The sequence below is a fragment of the Camarhynchus parvulus genome, unplaced genomic scaffold (genome assembly GCF_901933205.1).
Source record: "Camarhynchus parvulus unplaced genomic scaffold, STF_HiC, whole genome shotgun sequence".
NCBI classification, from domain to species: domain Eukaryota; kingdom Metazoa; phylum Chordata; class Aves; order Passeriformes; family Thraupidae; genus Camarhynchus; species Camarhynchus parvulus.
In genome coordinates this window covers 1-12,319 of record NW_022148639.1, presented here as the reverse complement: position 1 = coordinate 12,319, position 12,319 = coordinate 1, and the positions used below count along the sequence as shown (strand labels likewise).

The 12,319-nt window shown below is 62.3% G+C and overlaps 1 protein-coding gene across 1 annotated transcript; it reads right to left on the bottom strand.

The window, feature by feature from the left end:
• Window positions 1–1,136: 1,136 nt before the first annotated feature.
• On the bottom strand, window positions 1,137–11,973 carry LOC115916993 (fructose-bisphosphate aldolase A; the record flags this gene model as incomplete). Its single annotated transcript, XM_030970726.1, has 7 exons — window positions 1,137–2,548; window positions 2,632–2,770; window positions 4,362–4,561; window positions 8,410–8,584; window positions 9,162–9,245; window positions 10,837–10,997; window positions 11,919–11,973. Coding segments are annotated over 6 exons (771 nt in total), but the record flags the coding sequence as incomplete, so codon positions are not given.
• Window positions 11,974–12,319: the final 346 nt, after the last annotated feature.

Here is a 12,319-nt window from a genome sequence, read left to right as displayed (position 1 = left end):
AAACCCCCAAAATTTGGGGTCAAACCACCCCAAAACCCCCAAATTTTGTCAGAAATCCCATCCCAAATCACCCCAAAATCCCCAAATTTGGGGTTCAAATCCCCCCGAATCACCCCAAACCCCAAATGTGGGGTCAGACCACCCCAACCGCACCCAAAATCCCCAAATTTTGTTTTCAAATCGCCCCCAAACCACCCCAAAACCCCCAAATTTGGGGTCAAGCCACCCCAGAATCCCCAAATTTTGGGGTTCAAATCCCCCCCGAATCACCCCAAACCCCAAATGTGGGGTCAGAGCACCCCAACCCCACATTTGGGTCAATCAAAGCTCCTGGGGCCGTTTGGGTTCATCCGAGACCGTTTATTGCTCTGGGCGGGGACAGCGAGGGACAGCGGTGACCACGGCGTGACCACGGCGTGACCACAGGGTGACCACGGCGTGACCACGGGGTGACCACGGCGTGACCACGGCGTGACCACGGCGTGACCACGGGGTGACCACGGCGTGACCACGGCCTGACCACGGCCTGACCACGGGGTGACCATGGCGTGACCACGGCGTGACCACGGCGTGACCACGGGGTGACCACGGGGTGACCACGGGGTGACCACGGCGTGACCACGGCCTGACCACGGCCTGACCACGGGGTGACCACGGCGTGACCACAGGGTGACCACGGCCTGACCACGGGGTGACCATGGCGTGACCACAGGGTGACCACGGCCTGACCACGGCATGACCACAGGGTGACCACGGCGTGACCACGGCGTGACCAGGGCGTGACCATGGCGTGACCACGGCGTGACCATGGCGTGACCACGGGGTGACCACAGGGTGACCACGGCGTGACCACGGGGTGACCACAGGGTGACCACGGCGTGACCACGGCCTGACCACGGCGTGACCACGGCGTGACCACGGCTGACCACGGGGTGACCACAGGGTGACCACGGCGTGACCACGGCCTGACCACGGCGTGACCACGGCGTGACCACGGGGTGACCACGGCCTGACCACGGGGTGACCACAGGGTGACCACGGCCTGACCACGGGGTGACCACGGGGTGACCACGGCCTGACCACGGCGTGACCACGGCCTGACCACGGCGTGACCACGGCCTGACCACAGGGTGACCACAGGGTGACCACGGCGTGACCACGGCGTGACCACGGCCTGACCACAGGGTGACCACGGCGTGACCACGGCGTGACCACAGGGTGACCACGGCGTGACCACGGGGTGACCACGGCGTGACCACGGCGTGACCACGGGGTGGCCAGCGGTCAGTGAGTGACCACGGGGTGACCACAGGGTGGCCAGTGGTCAGTGGGTGGTCAGCAGGTGGCCACAGTGGCCACTGGGTGGCCTGAGGGTGGTCAGTGGTCAGCAGGTGGTCAGTGGTCAGCAGGAGGTCAGTGGTCAGCAGGAGGTCAGTGGTCAGCAGGTGGTCAGCAGATGGCCAGCAGCCCATGGGTGGTCAGCAGGCAGTGGTCAGCAGGAGGTCCATGGGTGGTCAGCAGGAGGTCCATGGGTGGTCAGTGGGTGTCCAGGGGTGGTCAGCAGATGTCCTGCGGTCAGTGGGCAGTGGTCAGCAGGTGGCCAGTGGGTGTCCAGGGGATGGTCAATGGATTTCCAGCAGGTGTCCATGGATGTCCAGGGGATGTCCAGCAGGTGTCCATGGATGTCCATGGGTGGTCAGTAGGCGTGGTTGGATGGGGTGTCCAGGGGATGTCCATGGATGGTCAGTGGTGTCCATCCATCAGTAGGTGTGGTTGGATGGGGTGACCAGGGGATGGTCAGTGGATGGTCGGTGGTGTCCATGGATGTCCATGGATGTCCAGCGGTGTCCATGGATGATGTCCATAGATGTCCATCCCTCAGTAGGTGTGGTTGGATGGGGTGTCCATGGGGTGTCCATGGATGTCCAGGGGATGGTCAGCGGATGTCCAGCGGTGTCCATGGATGTCCGTGGATGATGTCCATGGATGTCCATCCCTCAGTAGGTGTGGCTGGATGGGGTGTCCAGGGGATGTCCATGGATGGTCAGTGGTGTCCATCCATCAGTACGTGTGGCTGGATGGGGTGTCCAGGGGATGGTCAGGGGATGTCCAGCGGATGTCCATGGATGGTCAGCGGAGGTCCATGGATGGTCAGCGGTGTCCGGGGGAGGTCCATGGATGTCCAGCGGTGTCCATGGATGTCCATGGATGTCCAGCGGATGTCCATGGATGTCCATGGATGGTCAGCGGATGTCCATGGATGTCCATGGATGTCCAGCGGTGTCCAGGGGAGGTCCATGGATGGTCAGCGGATGTCCATGGATGTCCATGGATGGTCAGCGGATGTCCATGGATGGTCAGCGGATGTCCATGGATGATGTCCAGCGGTGCCCACCGCTCAGTAGGTGTGGTTGGATGGGGTGTCCAGGGGATGTCCAGCGGTGTCCAGGGGGTGGTCAGCGGATGTCCATGGATGGTCAGCGGATGTCCATGGATGTCCAGCGGTGTCCAGGGGAGGTCCATGGATGGTCAGCGGAGGTCCATGGATGTCCAGCGGTGTCCAGGGGAGGTCCATGGATGGTCAGCGGATGTCCAGCGGTGTCCAGCGGATGTCCATGGATGTCCATGGATGGTCAGCGGATGTCCATGGATGATGTCCATGGGTGCCCACCGCTCAGTAGGCGTGGTTGGACACGAACAGGGACTCGCTGGCCGCCGCCCCCGCGGTGCCGCTGGGCGTGTACTTACCCTGGCACGCCAGAGAGTTGGCCTGGGGACACAGGGGACAACATCGGGGACATCAGCGGGGACATCAGGGACATCAGGGACATCAGGGACACAGGGGACATCAGGGACATTGGGGACATTGGGGACACCAGGGGACACTGGGGACATCAGGGACATTGGGGACATTGGGGACACCACCAGGGGACACTGGGGGCGCTGCTGTCCCCAAGGTCCCCAGTGACCTCCTGGGCCACCCTGTCCCTGTGTCCCCCTGAGGTGCCACCCCCAAAGCTCCTGCTGCCAACCTCACATTGCCCCCTGAACCCCTCACTGTCCCCAAGGTGTCCCCAAGTTCTTGAGCTGTCCCTAAAGTCCCCAAATGTCCCCAAAGTGTCCCCACCTCCCCCTCGGAACCCTCCTCAGATGTGGCTCCTCTGCTCCCAGCTCTCCATGGGTGACCCAACTCAACCAACACCCAACGTCCCCAAATCCCCACGACCCCAAAGTGTCCCCAAGTTCCCTCAATGTCCCCAAGTCCCCGAGGTGTCCCCAATGTCCTCAAGACCCCAAATGTCCCCAAAGTGTCCCCACCTCCCCCTCTGAACCCTCCTCAGATGTGGCTCCCACCTCTCCGTGCTTGACCCAACTCAATGAACACCCAACGTCCCCAAGTCCCCAAGGTGTCCCCAAGACCCCAAAGTGTCCCCACCTCACCCTCTGAACCCACCTCAGATGTGGCTCCTCTGCTCCCAGCTCTCCATGCTTGACCCAACTCAAGGGACACCCAACGTCCCCAGATCCCCAAGATGCCACCAATGTCCCCAGTGCCACCAAGGTGTCCCCAGGTGCCACCTACCAGTGCCCTCTTGACGTGCTCCTCCGGGCCGCCTTGGTGTTGTCCCTGTCCTCGTGTCCCCATGGGCCACTCCCAGGCCCTTCTCCTGCCCACCTCGATGTCCCCAGGGTGTCCCCAATGTCCTCAAGACCCCAAATGTCCCCAGAGTGTCCCCACCTCACCCTCTGAACCCACCTCAGATGTGGCTCCCACCTCTCCATGCTTGACCCAACTCAATGAACACCCAACGTCCCCAAGTCCCCGAGGTGTCCCCAGTGTCCCCAAGACCCCAAATGTCCCCAGAGTGTCCCCACCTCACCCTCTGAACCCACCTCAGATGTGGTTCCTCTGCTCCCAGCTCTCCATGGGTGACCCAGCCCAAGTCCCCTCAACGTCCCCAAGTCCCCAATGGTGTTCCCGAGGTGCCCCCAATGTCCCCAAGGTGTCCCCAATGTCCTGAAGACCCCAAATGTCCCCATGTCACCCTGGAGCCACCTCAGATCTCTCTGGCCTGGTCCCACCATGGTCATGCTTGACCCAACCCAAGAACCAGCTCCTGCCTGATGTCCCCAAGGTGTCCCCAATGTCCCCGAGGTGTCCCCAAGGTGCCCCAATATCCTCAAGACCCCAAATGTCCCCAGAGTGTCCCCACCTCCCCCTCTGAACCCACCTCAGATGTGGTTCCTCTGCTCCCAGCTCTCCATGGTCGACCCAACTCAACCAACACCCAACGTCCCCAAGTCCCCAAGACCCCAATGGTGCTCCCGAGGTGTCCCCATTGTCCCCAGGTGCCACCTACCAGTGCCCTCTTGACGTACTCCTCCTGGGCCGCCTTGGTGTTGTCCTTCTTGCCGCCCCAGGCCTTGAGGGCCGAGGCCTGCAGGGCGCGGCCGTAGGAGAAGGTCAGCGCCCAGGGCCGCGGCAGCGGGCAGCGGTTGATGGCGTTGAGGTTCAGGGAGGCCTCCTCCTCGCTCTGACCCCCCGACAGGAACGTGATCCCTGCGGGGACATCGAGGGGACATCAGCCTGGGGACACTGGGGACACTGGGGACACTGGGGACACTGGGGACAGCGGTTGATGGCGCTGAGGTTCAGGGAGGCCTCCTCCTCGCTCTGACCCCCCGACAGGAACGTGATCCCTGCGGGGACATCGAGGGGACACGGGGACATCAGCCTGGGGACAGTGGGATGGCTCAGACACAGCTCCGGGACACTGGGGACACTGGGGACACTGGGACACTGGGGACACTGGGGACATTGGGGACACTGGGGACAGCAGTTGATGGCGTTGAGGTTCAGGGAGGCTCCTCCTCACTCTGACCCCTGACAGGAACGTGATCCCTGCGGGGACATCGAGGGGACACCATCAGGACAGCCTGGGGACAGTGACATCAGCCTGGGGACACTGGGGACACTGGGGACATTGGGGACACTGGGGACAGCGGGTGATGGCGTTGAGGTTCAGGGAGGCCTCCTCCTCGCTCTGACCCCCCGACAGGAACGTGATCCCTGCGGGGACATCGAGGGGACATCAGCCTGGGGACACTGGGGACACTGGGGACACTGGGGACACTGGGGACACTGGGGACACTGGGGACATTGGGGACACTGGGCACAGCGGTTGATGGCGCTGAGGTTCAGGGAGGCTCCTCCTCGCTCTGACCCCCCGACAGGAACGTGATCCCTGCAGGGACACCAAAGGGACACGGGGACATCAGCCTGGGGACACTGGGATGGCTCAGACACAGCTCAGGGACACTGGGGACACTGGGGACACTGGGGACACTGGGGACAGCGGTTGATGGCGTTGAGGTTCAGGGAGGCTCCTCCTCGCTCTGACCCCCCGACAGGAACGTGATCCCTGCGGGGACATCGAGGGGACACGGGGACATCAGCCTGGGGACAGTGGGATGGCTCAGACACAGCTCCGGGACACTGGGGACACTGGGGACACTGGGACACTGGGGACACTGGGGACATTGGGGACACTGGGGAAAGCAGTTGATGGCGTTGAGGTTCAGGGAGGCTCCTCCTCACTCTGACCCCTGACAGGAACGTGATCCCTGGGGGGACATCGAGGGGACACCATCAGGACAGCCTGGGGACAGTGACATCAGCCTGGGGACACTGGGGACACTGGGGACATTGGGGACACTGGGGACAGCGGGTGATGGCGTTGAGGTTCAGGGAGGCCTCCTCCTCGCTCTGACCCCCGACAGGAACGTGATCCCTGCGGGGACATCGAGGGGACACGGGGACATCAGCCTGGGGACACTGGGACACTGGGGACACTGGGGACACTGGGGACACTGGGGACACTGGGGACATTGGGGACACTGGGCACAGCGGTTGATGGCGCTGAGGTTCAGGGAGGCTCCTCCTCGCTCTGACCCCCCGACAGGAACGTGATCCCTGCAGGGACACCAAAGGGACACGGGGACATCAGCCTGGGGACACTGGGATGGCTCAGACACAGCTCAGGGACACTGGGGACACTGGGGACACTGGGGACACTGGGGACAGCGGTTGATGGCGTTGAGGTTCAGGGAGGCTCCTCCTCGCTCTGACCCCTGACAGGAACGTGATCCCTGGGGGGACACCAAAGGGACATGGGGACATCAGTGTGACATCAGCCTGGGGACATTGGGGACACTGGGGACAGCAGTTGATGGCGCTGAGGTTCAGGGAGGCTCCTCCTCACTCTGACCCCTGACAGGAACGTGATCCCTGGGGGGACATCGAGGGGACACCATCAGGACAGCCTGGGGACAGTGACATCAGCCTGGGGACACTGGGGACACTGGGGACATTGGGGACACTGGGGACAGCGGGTGATGGCGTTGAGGTTCAGGGAGGCTCCTCCTCGCTCTGACCCCCGACAGGAACGTGATCCCTGGGGGGACATCGAGGGGACATCAGCCTGGGGACAGTGACACAGCCTGGGGACAGTGGGATGGGTCAGACACAGCTCAGGGACACTGGGGACACTGGGGACACTGGGGACACTGGGGACACTGGGGACAGCAGTTGATGGCGTTGAGGTTCAGAGGCTCCTCCTCACTCTGACCTCCCGACAGGAACGTGATCCCTGGGGGACATCGAGGGGACACGGGGACATCAGTGTGACATCAGCCTGGGGACACTGGGGACACTGGAGACACTGGGGACACTGGGGACACTGGGGACACTGGGGACGCTGGGGACACTGGCACGGTTGAGGTTCAGAGCTCCTCATGACCCCGACAGGAACGTGATCCCTGCGGGGACATCGAGGGGACATCAGTGTGACATCAGTGTGACATCAGCCTGGGGACACTGGGGACACTGGGGACATTGGGGACACTGGGGACAGCAGTTGATGGCGTTGAGGTTCAGGGAGGCTCCTCCTCACTCTGACCTCCCGACAGGAACGTGATCCCTGCGGGGACATCGAAGGGACATCAGTGACATCAGCCTGGGGACACTGGGATGGCTCAGGGACACTGGGGACACTGGGGACATCTGGTGGTCACTGAGGGACAGTGACAGCTCCTCCTCGCTCTGAGCCCCGACAGGAACGTGACCCCTGGTCGGGACATCGAGGGGACACTGAGGTGACACTGGGGACACTGGGATAGCTCGGGGACATTGGGGACACTGGGGACACTCAGGTAGCTCGGGGACATTGGGGACACTGGGGACACTCAGAGAGCTCAGGGACACTGGGGACACTGGGGACACTGAGCTCGGGGACATTGGGGACACTGGGGACACTCAGATAGCTCGGGGACACTGGGGACACTGGGGACACTCAGCTCGGGGACATTGAGGTGACACCGGGGACACTCAGCTCAGGGACACTGGGGACACCGGGGACACTCAGATAGCTCAGGGACATTGAGGTGACACTGGGGACACTCAGATAGCTCAGGGACATTGGGGACACTGGGGACACTCAGCTCAGGGACACTGGGGACACTGGGGACACTCAGATAGCTCAGGGACATTGAGGTGACACTGGGGACACTCAGCTCGGGGACATTGGGGACATTGGGGACACTCAGCTCGGGGACATTGGGGACACTGGGGACACTCAGCTCGGGGACACTGGTGACACTGGGGACACTGAGATAGTTCGGGGACATTGGGGACACTGGGGACACTCAGCTCGGGGACATTGAGGACACTGGGGACACTCAGATAGCTCAGGGACATTGAGGGGACACTGGGGACACTCAGATAGCTCAGGGACACTGAGGTGACACTGGGGACACTCAGGTAGCTCAGGGACACTGGGGACACTGGGACACTCAGATAGCTCGGGGACACTGGGGACACTGGGGACACTGGGGACAGATGGCACTGAGGGACAGCGATGGCTCCTCCTCGCTCTGAGCCTTTGGGACAGCGCGGGGACACCGAGTGACAAAGTGCCACCATGCAGGGACAGCGGGGGCACAGGGACAGGGAGGTGACACAGGGAGGTGACACAGAGACAGCAGGGGGCACAGGGACAGGGAGGTGACACAGGGAGGTTACACTCACCAGGGACAGCAGGGGACACAGGGAGGTGACACACAGGTGACAATGGTGACACTGACCTGGCACGGTGGGTGGCACGGTCCTGCGCAGCACGGTCACCATGGCCATGGCACACAGTGACAGTGACACAGTTACAGTGACACAGTGACAATGACACACAGGTGACACACAGGTGACACACAGGTGACACTGACCTGGCACGGCGGGTGGCACGGTCCTGCGCAGCGCGGTCACCGTTGCCATGGCACACAGTGACAGTGACAATGACACAATGACACACAGGTGACACACAGGTGACACACAGGTGACACACAGGTGACACTGACCTGGCACGGCGGGTGGCACGGTCCTGCGCAGCGCGGTCACCGTTGCCATGGCGATCTCCTCGGGGCTGTACTTGGTGGCACAGGCGTGTCCCGCTGTCACCATGTTGGGCTTCAGCAGCGTCCCCTCCAGGTACACGTGGTGGTCACTGAGCGCCTTGTACACGGCGGCCAGGACCTGGGGGGGACATTGGGGACATTGGGGACATCACAGGGGACATTGGGGACATTGGTCACTGAGCGCCTTGTACACGGTGGCCAGCACCTGGGGACATCACAGGGGACATCATTGGGGACATCACTGGGGACATTGGGGACATCGCTGGGGACAGCCCAGGGACATCGGGGGCAGCAATGGGGACACGCCAGGTGCCACCACCTCCTGTCCAGGTGCCACCAAACGCCGCCAGGTGCCACCTCTTGGTGTCACCAACCACCACAGGACAGCTGCAGGTGACACAGGGACAAGCTGGGGACACCTGGAGGTGACACCGGGACAGATTGGGGACACCTGGAGGTGACACTGGGACAGGCTGGGGACACCTGGAGGTGACACAGGGACAGAGTGGGGACACCTGGAGGTGACTCAAAGCCACTCAGGTGCCACCAAACCCTGTCCAGATGTCACCAAACCCTCTGGAGATGTCACCAAACCCCTTCAGGTGCCACCTCCCGGTGCCACCCCGCCCAGCGAGGACTCAGGACCCCCCTTGGGGACATTTGGGGACATCTGGGGACACGGCGGTGGCACTGACCTTCTCGGTGACGTACTGGCACGTCTTGAGGTCGTGGTCACCGTCCGGGAGGATCTCGGGCTCCACGATGGGGACAATGCCGTTCTGGGGACATCGGGGACATCGGGGACATGTGAGCGACCAGGGGACATCGGGGACATCGGGGACATCGGGAAGGGGACACAAGGAGGGGACAGGGGACAGGTGGGGACAGCAGCAGGGGAGCCAAGAACACTGAGGTGCCACCAAAGCCCATCCAGGTGCCACCAAACCTTCTCCAGGTGCCACCAAACCCTCTCCAGGTGCCACCAATCCCTCTCCAGGTGCCACCAAACCAAGCCTAGACGCCACTCAATGCTGTCCAGATGCCACCAAACCCTCTCTGGTGCCACCAAACCTGGTCTAGATGTCACCAAATCCTCTCTAAATACCACCAAACCCTCTCCAGGTGCCACCAAAGCCTTTCCAGGTGCCACCAAACCCCCTCTAGATGCCACCAACCCCCCCGTGGTGCCACCAAACCTTCTCCAGGTGCCACCAAACCCCCTCTAGATGCCACCAAACCAAGCCTAGATGCCACTCAATGCTGTCCAGATGCCACCAAACCCTCTCTGGTGCCACCAAACCATCCCTAAGTGTCCCCAAACCCTCTCCAGATGTAGTAAAACCTCTCGAGATGCCACCAAACCCCCTGTGGTGCCACCAAACCCTCTCCAGATGCCACCAGCCTTTGACCCCCCCATCCCAAGCGCAGGCTGGGGACACTTGGGGACACTTGGGGACAGCTGGGGACCTGCTGGCAGATGCTGGCGTAGCGTGCCAGGACCTTGGCGTTCTCCATGGGCCCTGCATGGACCTGAGTCACCTCCTGGTGTCCCCAAACCCAGGCTAGGTGCCACCAAACCCCTCTAGATGCCACCAAACCCTCTCCAGGTGCCACCAAACCTTCTCTATTTGCTACCCAACCATCCTTAAGTGCCACCAAACCCCGTCCAGGTGCCACCAAACCCCGTCCAGGTGCCACCAAACCCCCTCTAGGTGGCACCAAACCCCCTCTAGGTGGCACCAAACCCTCTCTAGGTGCCACCAAACCATCTCGAGATGCCACCAAACCCTGTCTAGGTGCCACCAAAGCCCCTGTGGTGCCACCAAACCATCTCAAGATGCCACCAAACCCTCTCCAGATGCCACCAAACCCTCTCCAGGTGCCACCAAACCCTCTCCAGGTGCCACCAAACCATCTCAAGATGCCACCAAACCTGGTGTAAACACCAAATCTCCTCTAGATGGACCAAACCCAGCCTAGATGTCACCAAACCTTCTCCAGATGCCACCAAACCCCTTCTAGATGCCACCAAAACCCCCAAGATGCCACCAAACCATCTCGAGATGCCACCAAACTATCTCGAGATGCCACCAAACCCTCTCCAGGTGCCACCAAACCCTCTCCAGGTGCCACCAAACCCCTCCAGGTGCCACCAAACCCAGCCTAGATGCCACCAAACCTGGTGTAGACAACACCAAATCCCCTCTAGATGGACCAAACCCAGCCTAGATGTCACCAAACCTTCTCCAGGTGCCACCAAACCCCTCCCAGATGCCACCAAACCCCTTCCAGGTGCCACCAAACCCTCTGACCCCCCCATCCCAAGCGCAGGCTGGGGACACTTGGGGACACTTGGGGACACTTGGGGACCTGCTGGCAGATGCTGGCGTAGCGCGCCAGCACGTTGGCGTTCTCCATGACGGCGAGGCGCGTGGGCGTGTGCGCCGTGATCTTCAGCACGCAGCGCCACTTGGCAAAGTCAGCGCCGTCCTTCTTGTACTGCGCACAGCGCTCCATCAGCCCGTCCAGCCCTGCGGACAGCGGGGACATCAGCGGGGACATCGGGGACATTGGGGACAATGGGGACAATGGGGACATTGGGGGCGTCAGGGACATCGGGGACATTGGGGGCAATGGGGACACACGGCACTGAGGGAGCTCCATCAGCCCGTCCAGCCCTGCGGACAGCGGGGACATCAGCGGGGACATCGTCAGGGATTGGGGACATCGGGGACGTTGGGGACATTGGGGACACTGGGGACACAGGGCATTGAGGGAGCTCCAAGAGCCTGTCCAGCCCTGGGGACACTGGGGACACTGCGGACATTGGGGACATTGGGAACACTGGGGACACTGGGGACATTGGAGGTGTTGGGGACACTGGGGACATTGGGGACAGTAGGGACACTGGGGACACTGGGGACATCAGGGGACACTGGGGACATTGGGGACACTGGGGACACTGGGGACATTGGGGACATTGGGACACTGGGGACACTGGGGACACTGGGGGCATCGGAGACATTGGGGACACTGGGGACACTGGGGACATCAGGGGACACTGGGGACATTGGGGACACTGGGGACACTGGGGACATTGGGGACATTGGGACACTGGGGACACTGGGGACACTGGGGGCATCGGAGACATTGGGGACACTGGGGACATTGGGGACATCAGGGGACATTGGGGACACGGGACCCTGCGGTGGCACGGGCTGGGCCGGGAGGGTGACACAGGGATGGGACAGGGACAGGGATGGTGGCACTGGGGACACCACAGTGGCCTTGGGCACAGGGCTGTGACAGGGACAGGGACACGGTGGTGGCCCTGGGGACAGGGACACAGTGGTGGCATTGGGGACAGGGACACGGTGGTGCCCCTGGGGACAGGGACACGGTGGTGACCCTGGGGACACGGAGGTGGCCCTGGGGACAGGGCTGTCACTCACCCTGGGTCGTGGTCTCGCCGTTGGTGCCAGCCAGGGGCACCACGCCCTTGTCCACCTGGGGGACAGTGACACGGTCACGGGGACACCAGGGACACCTGCAGGTCCCCACGTGTCCCCAGAGTGCCCCTGAGGTCCCCAAGGGGTCCCCAATGCCCTAAAGACCCCAAATGTCCCTGAATTGTCCCCACCTCCCCCTCTGAACCCACGTCAGATATGGTCACCACCTCTCCATGGCCAACCCAACTCAAGGAACACCCAACGCCCCCAAATCCCCAAGTCTCTGAGGTGTCCCCAAGGTGTCCCCAAGGTGTCCCCAATGTCCTCAAGGTGTCCTCAATGTCCCAGAGACCTCAGCCATCCCCACCTCGCCCCTCTGAACCCACGTTAGATATGGTCACCAC